Source organism: Rutilus rutilus, assembly GCF_951802725.1.
Source record: "Rutilus rutilus genome assembly, chromosome: 1".
Taxonomy (NCBI): Eukaryota; Metazoa; Chordata; class Actinopteri; order Cypriniformes; family Leuciscidae; genus Rutilus; species Rutilus rutilus.
Window position 1 is genome coordinate 48319903 of NC_140209.1, and position 16991 is coordinate 48336893.

Sequence of the window (16991 nt, forward strand, 5' to 3'; positions counted from 1 at the left end):
ATTGTAGGCCTCATTGATCAAAAAATGACCATCCATTGAAAATGAATGGGGGAGATCGAAAATAAAACAAACATTTAGTGTTCAGGAGCATTTAGAGTATTACAGGCTTTCTTGTTCACAGAGAGGAACTTTATCCTCAGATCAATGAGGCTCAGAATGAGACCTAAGATTAATCAGTTTGAAAAATAATAATTGTCCTAATTAAAAAAAAAAAAAAAAAGTTGACAAAAAGATTGAATCTGATATTTTGTGATAATATAGCATAACGATCGATTTACAAGAAATGTTTAAAAGGCTGGTCATTTTTGACCAGGAACACAAAAGGTATTAGGGTTTTCAACACAGCATAAGGGTTAAAGTCAAAATATGAAAACCTGCTAATATTCAGATCGTAAGCAGGTCCAGCTGTAACATGTGAGCTATAGGTCAGAGGGCTCTCAGAACAGGCTGGACACTTGGGAAGGTGGCTGGAGGCTGCTGCTCATGATTGGGTGAGTCAGGCCCGCACAGACCTCCTGTGAAGCCGGGCCAACTGGAGATGTGGATGTGTTTGCAGTTTAGTACAGGAGTGTAAGGCCTGCTTACAAACAATTATTGTGGATGTTTTAAAGAATTTTAATCATTAAACAAAGTCACACAGCATAACAGACCAAGCACACATAAAATCAACTATTCATTTATACTCAAAGGTATTACATATTTGCAATAGTAACCTATATAGCTAAAATTCTGTATTTGTAAGCCTATTATATTTACAGGTATGAAGTCCCTGAAATTCTCATCAGAAATATAAAGGCACATTTTGCATAGGTATCAGCTGTTAAAGCAGGATGGGATTTACATTCGAGCTGGTGTGTGGTTGACATGCTTCACACTGGCATATGATCTTTTTTTGCATGAAACTCTGAATATATTAAATAAATAAACACCATGATATATAAATCCCAAAAAACTAAAAAGTCTTATCAGGCACACAAACACACAAAATTAATAAAATGTAATGTGAAAAAGAATGTTCAATGAAAAAGTAAGAAAATATTGCGATGAACAAATATGGAATATATATGAACAGTTTATGAATTTTAGGTGTGCATTAATTGCATTCTAAAACTTTCATAAAAGAAACACTGAGATTTGTTCAGCTAAAATTTGAATGTACAACAGATACAAATATAAGCAAAAGGTTATCATGTAATTCATAGTGGCTTGGATTCAAGAATCAAGAAAGACGTCCAAAGAAGTTTTGGGGTTATTTTAGTCATCCTCATCATCAAATTTCACGTTTGCATCATCTGCATCCAGCTGTAAAAGGATGAAATATGCAGTCATAAATAAACAGTAGGTAAAAATGAAATGGCTGTGACTGATGAAAGCATGTCAACATTCTTGGGATAAATCTTAAAATATTTCTGTCAATCTATTATTAATACAATTAAGAATATAATAATTATAAATCTCAGTATATTATATGTACAACATGATGGCATCATATCATTTAGGCTATACAGATAAGTGGCTTTGTTTTTCTATTAAGACATGGTGGGTGAAAAGTGCATTCATGTGCATTTCTTATGTCTCAGCGCTATAAAAGAGAGACTTACACATTTCATTTCCATGACAGTGAAGACGTGACCGGTCATGAACATTCTTAGAGGGATCGTGAGGATCAGGACAAAGGGCAGGGCAAGTGAAAACGCACTAGATTTTACTGCCCACAGAATCACCAAACACATCACTTGGATCAAAGTGTACAGGTGCATACGCATAGTCGGCACCTGTTGAGAAACAGAGAGAGAGAGAGAGATATCTGTAGTTAGATCGATGGTTGGAACAATAGATGAGATTACTAGACATGGCCAAAAGTATGTGGACACTCCCTTCTAATTATTGGGTTTGATGTTTAGATGTCCACGCACATACACTACCCTTCAAGGCTAAATGTTTTTTAATGTTTTTGAAATCAGTCTCTTCTGCTCACCAAGACTGCATTTATTTGACCAGAAATACAGTGAAAACAGTAATATTGTGAATTATTTTTACAATTTAAAATAACTTTAAAAAAAAATAAAAAAATATTTGAATATATTTTAAAATGTAATGTATCCCTGTGATGGCAAAGCTGAATTTTCATCATCATAACTCCAGTCTTCAGTGTCACATGACCCTTCAGAAATCATTCTAATATGATGGTTTGCTGCTCAAGAACAGTTGTGCTGCTTAATATTTTTGTGACTTATTTTTTTCAGGATTATTTGAGGGATAGAAAGTTCAAAAGAACAGTATTTTATTTAATATAGAAATAATTTGTAACATTATAAATGTCTTTACTGTCACTTTTGATCAATTAAATGCTTTCTTGCGGATTAAAAGCATTAATTTCTTTCAAAATAAAAGTGGACTGATACTTTTTTTACAGCAGTGTGCTTTTGTCCATGTAGTGTATATGTGTCCATAAATAAATCTTACACGGGTGACAAATGGAACAGGTGGATGATGCTTTTTTGGCATAATAAGCAAAAGCATACGATCCCAAAGTTGGATGCCAGTCAGGGAAGTGATACCCATATAGAGGAAGATCCCGAACAGAGCCGTCATAGGTATCATTTTCAGGATGGGCTCCATGAGAATCGAGACCCCTATGGGTGAGAAATTATTACTATTACGTGTATTGTTCAATAACATTTTATTAAGTATTATAATGCCAATTTCATATTTTTAAAATGGCAATAAAAGCGAATTGCTTTTGTTTAAACATTTATTTAGTGTCATTATTTCAGATTAAGGGCTTGGAACTCACCAACCATCACGGCCACCAAAATACCACTGACTCTTTGTTCTAGCACACGTTCAATCTGCGGTCTGGGGCCTTTGGTCATGACAGTCAGGGAGTTGGCGTGGGTGACAGATCTCACTGTAGCAGCACTGAGCCAGGGGACACCAAAGATAGAGGCAACTCCTCCCAAGAACACCAAAATCAGGAGGTCCAGATGGAAACCAGAGCCTTTCATCATTTTTCTCTCAGGCTTACTCACAATCAGCCTGGATGGTAAGGAAAAGTAAGGTGGTAAAGGCAGTGCGGCAACACCAAGGACGACCAAAATCCTTGCATTAATCTTCACTTTGTTACATCTACTTGCTGTTTACTTTATGTGTCTTCACCCAGTATTCTATTCTGAATATCTTTATGAGTGAGGAACTCACGTGGTGATCTGGGACTCAAGGAAGATTAGGATGAAGACCAACAAGCCAGGGACGACACAGGCGAACATCAACCAGACAGGGAATGGCTTCTTCTCACCCAGTGGATTGATGAACCAACCTCTAGCAGACGTGTTGGACACGGTCAGCCCCTTTGGCACCACCAGTTTCTAAAGCAGGAAGTAAATAGAAGTTAGAACATGAGACATCATCTGTTATAATGGTCTTGATTAAAACAAGTGATTTCATTTATGTTTGGGTCCAGATTGCAACATTTGATGGTATGTATGAAACATGTTTGGCTTCATTAGCTTATTCACTAGGGACTTTTACAGTTTTTCATAATCGCTTTGGCTAAAATAATAATAAAACAGGTTCAAATCTAGGCATGTGCAAAAGAGTAATTACAACTGTCTACAATTTGCACAATAACTAAAGCGCATGGCTTGCTGATCAAAACTTGATTCCCAGTGAACTTGTCATATGCTTTACAACATTCTTTCATTGTGTGAGCCATCACATGCAAAATGATTCATTAACTTATCAAAATCTGTCAGGCATACGTTTATTCCATAAATATCTATGACATGGAATGTTTGTGATGTCTACTAAATTTGCCATTGCTAATGACCTGCCATAGTAATGATATAGGAATCACAGTAGGAATAAGCCAATCAAGTTCAAGTAGAACAAATCCCCACCATTTTGATCATCACAATCGTGAACAGCAGCTACGTGCACGTGGAAGATGGATCTTGCAGTGTTAAATACGGTGAGGAGATATATATAGTTTTTTTTTATTTATTACTGTACTTGCCATTTTGGGGACAATTTCTGTTCTCTATTTAGGACTTCAATATAAGAAATGTGAAAAAATGGACATGCAAATATGAATTTTCTGTTTCAACACATACAAAAATAAAGCTAGTGCATACATACAAATGTTCATATTATTTTTCTCCGTACAACAACATTGACTTCATTAAACCTTTACCTACTGTTGAAATCTGTGTCTACAGCAGACTGTGTCGAAAATAAAAATAGTACAAAAATGAAATTTGTATATTATAACAAACATTTCAAGGGTTACTGCCATGGTGAAAAACCATCAAAACATTTTGAGCAGTATTATGATAACACTTCTCATTTTAATGGCATTGGCCAATTTACTGAAACCATTACTAGGCTTAGAAGCATGAATTAAATGTTGTAGGTGAGTAACTACATTTTTCAGACACGTTATGATGTTCCATAAACAGTTGTGACAATTGCACTTAAAGTTCAGAGAATGTAAAAACTGTAATTACACGTATCTGAACAATGCAACAGGAAGTGTTTGGCTAACCTGTGTGTAGGCATCGCTGATGCTGATATCCACAGCGATCATGAAGAAGATGGCGATGGGGACACCAAAATCTCCAATCATTCGTCGGATCTGGTGGTGTACAGTGTTTTATTAGTAACATGAACTGAAATATAAGCTTTTTGTTTTCAATTTTGTTCCAACCTTCCTCTGCAACACTTCTACTACAGGTAATACATTAAAATGAAATAAAATGTGGAGTATTAAATACATTTAAAGGCTTTTATTTGGTTGGATTGCACAATCTGTAATCTGTTAAAAATGAGAACACACTATTACTGATAAAAACATCATTATTGTTTGAAACTTTGAACCTATTTTCGGCTAAGCAATATCAGAGTAAAAAAGTAAAAAAAAGTAAACTGGGCATACTCACAGGGCCAGGAAGGTAGGTGCTAGTTTTAAACCCACGGAGATACATAGCAATGAAGAAACATCCAAACATAAGGCACATGGACAGCAGGGCGGTGTTGGGATATGCTCTCTCTATTACCGCATGATGTTCGGTAACATTGCCATCAGGAAGCTTTGTGACGTTGACAACCAATTTGACAGGGTGGAAGGGGTCTTCCAAGGTTTCATTCAAGCGTTCGTAGTTCAAAATTAAAGGGTGCGCTTTGAAAATCTGAGGAGCAAAAAAACAAAGTATAGTCAAGTCACATTTATTTATATAGCGCTTTTTACATTCATTTCTTATAGAGAAAAAATAAGAAGATTTGAGGACAAATTATATTATATGATCTAATCAAATGAAGTGTGTGTGAATTTGAAAGCCTGTACATACCCTGATCAGTTTGGAAAAGGTCTCGTAGATGAAAATGAGAGAGATCAAGATGGAGAAGATCTCCTGGGTGAAGCGCGAGATGAAACGAACAAGGAAGCTCCCCTCCACTGCCATCATCACCACCACAATGATGATCAACCACATGCCCACCCAGACACGGCCCACAATGTACTCAAAGCCATTAGCCTTGCAGAACTGAATGGGAAAGATGAAAGTGTTTAGATGGATGAGAAAAGTCATACAGGTGGTAATAATCTACCTAGTAAAAAAACAATTCTCTCTGATAAAAGCATCACCTGAAAGAAGGCCTCCTCAAACACCATCAATGGACCGGTAAACCCAATGATGAGAACTGGTTGAGCCGCAAACATACAAAAGATGACACCCTGCACGCAGGTAGCAACCATCATCTCAGAGACCCCCATCATATGCTCCGTCTTATCCGCTAAAATAGAGAAATGGAGAGATGTTAGTTCAACGGATACTCCACCCAACAATTAAAATCCTCTTATCATGTAGTCACCCTCATACAGTCCCAGATGTATATGATTTCTTTCTTCAGATAAGCGCAAATGAATATTTTTTTTAGAAAAATAATCCATCTCTGTGGGTCCATATATGTGACCCTGGATCACAAAACCAGTCACAAGTTGCACGGGTATATTTGTGGCAATAGACAACAATACATTGTATGGGTCAAAATTATCGATTTTTCTTTTATGCCAAAAATCTTTAGGATATTAAGTAAAGATCATGTTCCATGAAGATATTTTGTACATTGCCTACCGTAAATATATAAAACATTTATTTTGTGAGTGAATAAACACAATCGCGAACATAAATGGACAACTTTAAAGGCAAACTTTAAATTCTGATTCTCTGCCAAATATTGTCCTATCCTAACAAACCATACATCAATTAAAAGCTTATTTATTCAGCTTGCAGATGATGTATAAATCTAAATAAATAAAAAAAAGACCCATGTGACTGATTTTGCGGTCCAGGGTCACATATTGCAAAGTGTACAGAACTTCCAAAGTTGACTCTTCAAAAACCATACAGCGTGAACACAACAGTAATCCACATGACCACAGTTGATTAATCAATTTCTTCTGAAGCAAAATGATAGGTGTGTGTAAGAAAAACTACACACCAAGCAAATCAATTAACTATTAACAATCGCTTCTGGCCAACTGTCATACGCAAGATCATGCTTTTAAGTAAATGTCAGCACATTGTAAAGCATGACATAAGTGCGTCTAAACGTGTTGACGTACCAATTCAAGACACTCTCATGAATCCACATCCAAGCATGAATTATAAAAGTTTTAAATATATAGTAGTACTTTTCTTACACAGATATTATTTTGCTTCAGAAGACAGTGATTCAACAACTGTGGTTCTATGGATTACCGCCGTGTTCAAGAGATGGATTATTTTTATAAAAACCTTTGTTTGTGTTCATCTGAAGGAAGAAAGCCATGTACATCTGGGACTGGGACTGGGACGGCATGACGGTGAGAAAATGGTAAGGAATTCGATTTTTTGAGTGGAGTATCCCTTTAATGATTTCAGCCTGTCTAGGTGGGCAATTCTTGGCCAGGCTAAGATGAAATGTGGACCAGGACCAGCTGCTAAATGAGACTGATTCAGATCTTTCTCAGTGGTGTGATTAGTCAGGGCTTGCAGTGAATGTACTTACCAAGAAGTCCTCCGAAGGTGATGGCAGGAGAAAGGGCAGCAAAGTAGATGAAGATGACAGAAGACAGCACCTGAGGGTCCAGTGCATCTTTGAAGTCACTAAGGTAATACTTGTAGCGGCGTTTTATGTCTTTGACCATTCCGCCAAACGGATAGCCGGTACGGGCCAGTGGATCCTCCCGTGGTTTCTCAGGTCCAGTTGGGGCTAAACAAACAATTAAGTACAATTCATTGGATGTAATTCCAGATTTAAGTCTAGGATGGTCTCTAGATAATCAAAGAGAAGGACCGTTCCTTGTAGTCATTATTGATTCATCTAAACTGCATACATGTCTGAACTAGTCATTGCTACATTACTAAATGTAAATGTGAGTCTAACTATGTTAAATATTTTGCAGGGATGCAGGACCAGCATCCTAGAACAAAAATTATTATAATTAATAAAATCTTGCTCTTGAGAAAGATATGAATGCATATGGAATCTACAATCTGTAAATTGTGTTAAATGGAGCTGAAAGTACAATACTCATTTTGGTAGCTCAAAGTATCAACAAATGATTTGATAAAAATCTGATTATTCACATTATTTAATAAACAAACACACAAGGGGAACAAAGGATGTGTAGAGATTTAAATGTCATATGTCAAATTAAATGAACAAAGCTGTATCAACAGCTTATCATTCTATGAAGACGGACCTTTTCCCCCAACCACGAGTCTGGTGTCATTTGGGCGGACCCTATCACGCAGCATCTTCTTCTGGAAGTTGATGATTGGCTTCAACATGCTCTCATCCTGGATTTCTGTGGGTGGGATCACAATGCTGCAGTCCATGAAGTCTGCCATGGCTTTGGTCAGATCCCCCTCATTTGTGGCCAAGTAAGCCTCCAGAGTGAACACCTGTTTGCAGGTACAGAATGAAGATGAGACATTATATATATATATATATATATATTTATTCAATAACATTTCAGTGCAAAATCCAAAATTCCTCCTTACCCAATCGGCCATTAGTGATGCCATGGCCCGGCCACACTCATGGTAGTCCATGCCGCTGTGACTGGGTCCCATCAGAAAGAAGACAAAACGAACTGGAACTGGAGCTTCCAGAACCCCTTCCATCACCACTGAATCCCGCAGACGTGCAAACGCTACCACTGGTTTCTGGAGGTTCTCCACCACACCTTGGGAGAGAAGGAGTGAAGAAACATGAGCATACAATGTGCTGGAAAATAAAGAACAATCATTTCAATACAGAATAAAAAATGAATGCACACTCACCTGATAAAACCACAGAGGCCTCCACACGATCAACCATGTCTCGCTGAGGATGAACAGAACAGTGCAAAAGTCAGTATTTGAAACTAGCAGAGCAACATACTAACGTAGAATAAAGGCAAAATTATTTTTTGACGAGATTTTAAATGAAGTCCTTCACAATGGGTCTGGAAAACTGTACTGGAATGTTCCCTTTTTTATTTTTTTGAGGCTATGTAGAGTTTTTAATTGTTTGGATGCTAAAAAACAGACAGAATCTGACTGAGCGTTTAAAGTCTAAAACTGAAAAGACAAAAGGATTTTAACAAGCAGGATATCCTGGTCTTATCTCCCCCCTAGCTTAAAAATCAGAGGGAAATCATATGATCCATATGGATGGATGGATGGATGGATGGACATACATAGATAGATAGATAGATAGATACCTGTTTGCTGACTGAGAATGTTTGCAGCTCTATGTCTGCTGAACCAGGGGCTAAAGTAGGCTCTAATTGACTGTAAAGCAGAAACAATGAGTCATAAAGTTTATATCCATAAACAGTCATATAGAGCTGTGACTCATATACCAATTAATATGGATCTCTGAAATAATAATAACAAAAAAACATAACTTTCCTCCACATACACAAACACAAAGCTGCAGAGATAATGAGGAGCCTTACGTGCGCTTGCGTTGCAGTATGGTCACAAGAGTGTCACGGTCTGTGGGCCGGATCTCGTTTTTGAGCAGAAGCTGTTCCACCATCTTCTGACCAATGCTTGATAAGCTGCTATCATCAACATCAAGCAGCACCGCCCCTGGTTACAGTCATTGTAAACATAAAAAAAAACTTCTAATGCCTGCTACAGATATATATAAGATCATTACAAATGTAATCACACTGTACAACATGGATCTAATAAACTTGGGATATGTATGTAGACTGTACGATGATGACACCTATTGAATCGTAGTTAGAATAGAAGAATAAAATGTCATCAGCATGCGCTGGTGGTAAACAAATATGAATCGCACTTTGGCAATTGTGGTTTTTATGTTGCCTGAAAAAAAGAGAAAGAAGTGAAAGAGAATATGGAAACGGTCATGGCTAGGGAAAAGAGGCCAACTTGGCATACCAATTTTGCAAATGGAGCTTGAGGTAAGTAGTTTTACGTTTCAGCTCAGTGTCATGTTGAACAATACGCCATTTCATGTTACATTTTTATTGGCTAGTCAGTAGACGTAGGTTGTGGCAGCAAACACAACGTGAGATGATCATGCTAAGTTTCTGAAACTGTCAGAAAATGATCGCAGGCTATCTTTGCTGTCTTTGACCCTCTCTCACTGTATGATGTAGAACCACCGTTTGGAGCCACGAATGGTCATCTTTCGTCTGTGACTGCCCAAAATCATACAATGTGTACTGGGCATTAGGGAACCTCAAGATGTCTTAAAATGATTTAAAATAAGACAAAACAACCAACAAAAATCTATTTTAATTCAATGACAAACTTCTGAAATTCTAAAATTAAATCATTTAAATGTTCATTAGAGTTATTTTAGTTACTTATTTTAAACTATGGATGTACATTTGTTTAAAAAAAAGTATGTGTGTGTGTGTGTGTGTGTGTGTGTGTGTGTGGGGGGGGGGGGGGGGGGGGGGGTCCTTCAAATATTGTTGGAGACTTATTGTGATATGTCTGCTTTATAATCCGAAACAGCATTCATTATTTTCATAATGTGACAAGTGTGATGTCAGCATAAAAACTTTGAAAGAGAGCTTTGATTTGCTTGGTGTGTTTTTCATTATTTAGTCACTGAATTAGATTTAGCATGCTTTAGTTGAGATACGGGCCTTTGTTAGAAGTATATTCATTATGCATTATGCCCTGCAGAGTTAACCCCTAATTAATCACACCTGATCCAGCTAATAAAGATCTTCAGGATTACTAGAAACTTCCAGGGAGCTGGTTGGAGCTAAACTCTGCAGGACACTGGCCCTCCAGGAACTGAGTTTGAGACCACTGGTCTAAAGGTTAAAGGTAACATGTCACTTGGTGTCTCACCTGTGCTCATGACCTTGCGGAGTTGAATGAGGCTTTTAAAGGTGAGATAGGAAATGTGGGCCTGGCTCCACTGTCCCGTGGCAGGGCTTAAGTTCTCCTCATAACCCACCCAGCGTCCCATTTCCTGCCACAGCTCCCCACGAAGCTCATTCAGCTCAACGTATGCCTGAGGTGGACAAACAGAGTGTTTCATTAAGTGTTTTAAAAAGAAGTAAAATATATGCAAGTAAGTAATTCATCTGTTTGTGTGTTTCACCTCTGCATCTCCTCTCTTGATGGCATTGGTGTTGGTATTTCGAGCGGCTGAAAAGGGAGATGGAAAAAATCTGTATCAAACCAGGAAGATTTAAGGTTTGTGTTTTTATATATATGCATGTGTAAGGCAAACACACCCTCTAAGTCTCTAGAGAAGGTGAAGGACTGATGCTGCAGCTCTTCCTGCTGCCTCATTTGCTCTAAGTCATAGCTGCCTTTGTGTCCCCCGGGTGTCCTATAGAGGGCGACAGAGAGCACATACTACAACACACACCAGGGCAAAGACCCACTGTCACAGCTCCACACACTCACCAGATCTTATGCACCATAGGCCAAGCTGAGCTCCATCGTCTTATAAAGCGACTCAAGCCATCCCTGATACAAGAAACATAAACCTCACTCTGTCTAGCCCTCACACTGCCCCGCTCGGCCACAAGGGCGCGACATTTTACATCTTTACTCTCTGTAGTCCTAATGTGTAGTGTGCAGTCTTTTTTTTTTTTTTTTTGAGACAGGGCACAATAAGCCACACATTCATCACTACCCATGAAATTCAATATGAAAGCCTATCAAATAATCATTTTTAATAATAATCCGAGATTAGAACGATTTAAGGTTAACGTTTTAAGATTATTTTTTTCCCCCCAGATGTCTGATTAGCTTCTCTCAAAAATAAACTACTATATAAATACAATAACTGATAATTAAATAAAATGTGGATACTATTTTCTTAAAACATATCTGTAGCATATCACCCCAAAATGAAAATAAAGATTTTTCCATTTTTTTAAGGAATAATTATACGTTTTGCATTGCACGATTGCTTTGATGACAGTTATTAATTCTCAGTATGGTAATGTGGAAAACCTTCTTCTCATTTTTGAAAACGGATTTTTATTTATTTATTTAAATTGCAAAGTATTTATACATCATGTTGTAATTCCTCTAAAATATACTCATTTAAATATAAAAAAAACAATAATAAAAATTTCTGGATGCCCTATGGCCATGACAGTTAATCACCATAAAAATGCATTTTAATTTGAGTAAACTATTTCTTCATTTTTTTCCCCCCTGATTTTAAGATGTAACCTGACCAGGACAAGATTAAGTGACGCAAATACAGTGAAGCAGACACAACTATATTTGCATTTCTCTCAATGTGTGTTATGTGTGTCCATATGATACTCACAAAGTTAATGGAGATGGTAGAGGTGACTCACTGTCCTCATAGGACATGTCATTGTCCTATAGAGAGAGAGAGAGAGAGAGATACACAATGTTTTACTACACTTTATGGCATGTATAAATGTAAAATATCATTGTACATCAACCACTTAATGTGCTATGAGATGCTTTCCTCACCCCTTCAAACGATATGGCTTCCATCATCGAGACTGTCTTCTTTCTGTCAGAAAGTCTCACACATAACCTTCATTCACACAGAGAAACAAAATAACACAGTAAGACCTGCTACAGGCAGTGGTTATCGTTCATTCATGTATTCCCCTTTATTAAAGTGTTATCATTTCAACACATTATCATTTCAACACACTGTTCTTGAGAACTAGAATAAGTTTTACCTGTAAACTCATTCCTCATACTCACTTTACTTAATACGATTTGCCTAAAATATTTACAGTATATTTGTAATAGCACATATAGATATAAATTATTCATGAAATTATATAGTTTTAATGTTCTGTATGTCTTTGACTAGTTCTTTTAAAAGCAAACTCTGAGTATCAGATCACAACTCTGTTTTCAAGTCTTTCAGAGGCTCAAAAACGGAGGCTCATCCCTAACTAGCACAAGGGCGTGTAAGAGCCACAAACAGACAATCATCTGAAGACTGAACTTCTATCGTGTGATAAGGACTGTTCTGTTCCTCATGGACAGAGGCAGATAGGGCGCAGCAGAGGGGTTTGGCGAAGCCCTCTCAGCTACTTCAACAGATAGTAAACACAAATGTATTCCCCATTTTAAAATAAAAATGGATTTATCAACGTTTTCTAGAACCTCCTGGGATTTGTGCTAAACATTGTGAGTGAGGATGAACCTAGTGGAGGGAGAAGAGAATATGAAGACCTCTAAAAGCCACCTCTATCAAAAATGAGACAATAATATTGAGTGAATGCTCTCCGCACATACTATACGCCCATCAAATACTTTCACTTCAAACTCACTAAATCCCAGCCTCAGCCCATTCAGAAATGCCGGTACTTGGGAAGAAACCAACATAGGAGCCTGATAAAAATATTAACATTAAACAAAAACTTTAGACAGACTTGGAGGCTTTTGCATCTTCATATGTCTCCTTAAATAGTTTATTAGAATTGTTTTCAGCTAATTAGTTAAATATTATATACCAATGTGACCCTCAGTAAGTTAATTACCAAAAAAATACACAACAAATACAATCATAAACAGAATTAAACACTTTCCATTAAACAAAATACACAAGAATGCATTTTTAGTGCTTATTTTCAGTAACATTTCATCATCTTTAGATTTGCAAACAAATTTGTACAAGTGTAAAGTTTTAGCAACTCTTTTAAATATACAGCCTGGAATTGCTGAAATCCACATTGCACAAAAATATATGATCAATAAGTTATGACAACATATGGTTTTACATTGTTTTAAACTCATCAAAATAAGTAAAGACATTTTCAAACTGAAGTTCTACAAAATTCAGCTCATTTGTTTAAATCAGTTTAATGTAATATAAGTTTAAATGACTTCAGCATCCAAGTTGCTTGTACTTAAAAAAGTACATGTGATTACTTTTTTTTCTTTTTCGGAAAGTGTACACGAGTTATACATTTAAAGTCTGCAGCTATAAGAAACCAAATATGAAAGCTCATTTTCAGGCTCAGTCTTTTGAGAGAGTTAGAAAACAGCTCTATAATTAGTAGAGACAATATATATATGATAAAAAAAGTTTCATAGTTCTTCCAGCAACACTTGCAAAATGACTGATAATTTACAATGAGATCTGTCCTGTACTTAAAATGACCTGTAGCAGGTGTCCCCCTGTCTGCAAGTGACCACTGTCTCATTCTAGCCCACTAAGACCTTCTCAAAAACACTTAATCTGACTGTACAACACACCCTTACCTGAGTCCAGGTGGTCCTGGCGGGTCTGTGCTGGGTGTCCGCGTCTACACTGTGAGCGCCTAACTCAAGACTGACCTCTGACCGATTCAAAAGGCATGGGTGGGGATGGAGGGGTAATGGAAAAAGAGAGAAAGACGTAAAGTCACGTAGTGCGGGGCAACCCGAAAAGCGACAGCATGCGCAGAGCACCCAGGGGTGGGAAGGAGTGATAAGACCCCCATAATCAGAGAAATAGCCTTATCGATGGGGCCACCTTACAGCAGGAATACCCCAACCCTAATACCACTCCCAAAAACAGTGAGAGAGAGAACATAAGAGAGAGAAAGAGTTTGAGGCCTATAGTTTAACAGGCATGGTACAGACTCAGATAGGCTACCTGTCCTAAATTAATTCTGCATCCTCATTTGACTGATTCAAAAATGCGTGGGCTTGCTCGTGTGAATTGTGCACTTTATTGCTAGCTGCCAAGGTTATATGCAAAAAAACAACAACATAAATATAACATATAAATAACCCAATGCTCAAGCCACTCCCAGAACAATAACAGTTAACCTGGATGATGGCCAAATTCTGACACACTTCTGAGAGAGAGAGAGAGAGAGAGAGAGAGAGAGAGAGAGAGAGAGAGAGAGAGAGAAAGGTCTATGTGCAGTGTTAATGTGGAGCTCATCACTAGCAAGGCACATTAATCATTAAAAAAGCATCTTGCCTTCTGACGTCAAGCTGTGTAGAGGTTAGGGATTCCCTTCACATCAGATAATGGAGGACACCCCTCCAAAGGTGTCTGGGGGGGGGGCACTTGAAGAGATTTCCCCCTCCACGGCCCTCACATCAGTTTCATGTCACCTCTTTTTCCACTGAGTCACGGAAACATTGCTGTCTCTTGAGCCAATAAGAGCTTGTTTAAGTACTGGAAATAAGTAAAACAAACCAATAATGTGTCATTTGCTGATTAACTTTTCTTCTAGAGTGATGATTCTGTGAAAAGGACCCCATTACTTACTGGGTACTTTGTGGTCTTACTACTGATGTAATTAGCAGGACTGTAAGCCTTGTCCCATCATCTGATCGATTCAGCTGTGCTTAGGGTGTAATGCAAAATAAATTAGCAAATAAAACAATTTTAATACTTTTTTGTTTTGTTTTTCATGGGAATATCACCCAATTTGTTGATGCTATACCATTCATCACATTACATGTGAATGGATTATTTAGGTGATTAATTGGAGGAACGGCCCACTATGTTTACAGCCCTGGTACACTGGGCCTGAGGTGAACACAGCTGGGAAAATGATTTCTTGAAAGCAGTAATAACCAGAGGTGTGGACTCGAGTCATGTGACTTGGACTCGAGTCAGACTCGAGTCATGAATTTGATGACTTCAGACTCGACTCGACAAAATGTACAAAGACTTGCAACTCGACTTGGACTTTAACATCAATGACTCGTGACTTCACTTGGACTTGCGCCTTTTGACTCGAGAAGACTTGCTACTTCCCATGAAAACTGGGGGAAAAAATGTCCACATGGCCGCGCCGCTCTCAGTTTATCTGCATCTGTGAAAAAAATGTGCACCACCTGTATGCATGCAGCGAGCGCGCGCGCTGCCTGCACGACATCCAATCACTGTAGTCCCACGTTGTTTTGATTAGACAGCATCTAACGCCCGTTTCACATTCACACATACTCCGTTTGCAGTGCGTATGCGCCAGCGGGTGCGTATTTTTTTCCGTACCCATGTTAACAGGTTAGAGCTTTCACACTGCACGCGGTTGCAGTCCGTCGATCCGTTCCAGGTGCGGTGCGTATACAGCAGTGCCGCGATCGTTTCCGCACCGAGTCTATTTCTCTGTCTATGCTATTTCTGCTGTGCTGCACATGTGCTGCACGCGCTGAATTAAAGTGACAGCGCCGGTTTCGTGGTCAACATGAACGCAGATTGACCAAAAAATTTAGTAATTTCACCATAAATGCGATTAATTAAATAAAATGTAGTAATCTCACCATAAATGTATTTAATTAAATACTATTTTCACTTTAAGACCAGGGTAAAGCAAGGAAAACTACAATTTACCTCAACAAGGCGACATAATGAACAAATCTCGTCTCATTCGTGGAGGTGGAAAAACATGTTCCTTGTGACATGCAAGATTTATTGTATTAATTTAAATATAAAATAAAAGGCATGAGAGTCGGCTGTTTTTTTTATATAAGTAGCCTAGGCTACATGGTTAAATATTTGACCAATTGCTTTAGGAACTTAATATAAGTAGAAGTAATGCATTGAATAATAGGCCTACGTTGTTTAAATTGTGTTTAAACGTGCATACGTCTATTAAAGAGTGTATATGTGTACAAAGAGAATCGCAATGCTGAGACGTAAGACCGGGGTAGCCTAATCAAGGGAAAATACATATTTCAACAAGGCAACATAACACTCGTCTCATTCGTGGAGGTGGAAAAACAAGTTCTTTGTGACATGCGAGATTTATTGTATAAAGATTTAAATTATGCAAAAGAAAGAGTATGAGTCTGCTGTTTTTGTCAATTTTAAGTTTTAATTTAAAATGTAGGCTATGCGATTTTAATATAAGTACATGGTTAAATATTTTACCACTTGTTTGAGCAACTTAATATATAATTATATAAGAGTAATGCATTAAATAATACGTTGTTTAAATTGTATTTAAACGTGAATACGTCTATTAAAGAGTGCATACGTGTGTACAAAGAGAATCGCAATGCTGACAATTTTTTTTTATTAAATAAAAGATGCTAATAACTTCTGGATTTGAAATACAAATAGTGAGTATGTATTTGTGGTACAGCCGCGGATCACGCACTGCAAACGAAGCATATGTGAAAGCACTATTGCGCGTGCTGGTCTTGCACCGCATACGCACTGCAACACGCATTCCAATTATATTATCAGGTTGGTCCAGTTTTTCAGAAGTGATAATTTTGAGGAGTGAGGATTTTATTGATGACATGTTTAAAAAGGTTTAGGCTAAAACGACCCATGTCTATTTGAAAGTTAAACTGTTTTGCAATATGAGGTTACCAGTCAGGGATCACTGGTGATCCCAGATTATTTTAGTTCAAAATATGTTTGAGCTTATATATCTCAATATTAATAACAGTCTGGTTAATTTTGAGTCTTGAACTATAAACTCTCAAGTGTTGGCTTTCTAAATGTATGTGTGTTATGTTTCTATTCAGAATTACTTATGAGCAGTAACCTTTTTA

The 16991-nt window shown here is 37.5% G+C and overlaps 1 protein-coding gene across 1 annotated transcript; it reads right to left on the minus strand.

Annotated features, from left to right (window-relative positions):
- Positions 1 to 591: 591 nt before the first annotated feature.
- slc4a1a (solute carrier family 4 member 1a (Diego blood group)) lies at positions 592 to 13947 on the minus strand. Its single transcript, XM_084420582.1, has 21 exons — positions 13746 to 13947; positions 11991 to 12057; positions 11818 to 11873; positions 10763 to 10860; positions 10627 to 10673; positions 10371 to 10536; positions 8987 to 9122; positions 8750 to 8819; positions 8328 to 8370; positions 8046 to 8230; positions 7745 to 7946; positions 7048 to 7251; positions 5642 to 5790; positions 5346 to 5540; positions 4938 to 5186; positions 4544 to 4633; positions 3202 to 3368; positions 2798 to 3039; positions 2467 to 2636; positions 1602 to 1775; positions 592 to 1302 (listed from the first exon to the last, which is right to left on the minus strand). The coding sequence occupies exons 2-21, from the start codon at positions 12015 to 12017 to the stop codon at positions 1255 to 1257; spliced, it is 2718 nt and encodes a 905-aa protein (XP_084276708.1). The 5' UTR covers positions 12018 to 12057; positions 13746 to 13947; the 3' UTR covers positions 592 to 1254.
- Positions 13948 to 16991: the final 3044 nt, after the last annotated feature.

What these genes read in the sequence shown, in the direction of transcription:
- slc4a1a (XM_084420582.1), bottom strand. Translation starts at nt 12,017, where the DNA reads ATGATGGAAGCCATATCGTTTGAAGGG. An exon ending in GGCCTCTGTGGTTTTATCAG is followed by an intron (nt 8,231 to 8,327) that starts GTGAGTGTGCAT and finishes TTCTCTCCCAAG; the next exon opens with GTGTGGTGGAGAACCTCCAG. An exon ending in CTTGAGTCCCAGATCACCAC is followed by an intron (nt 3,040 to 3,201) that starts GTGAGTTCCTCA and finishes CTTACCATCCAG; the next exon opens with GCTGATTGTGAGTAAGCCTG.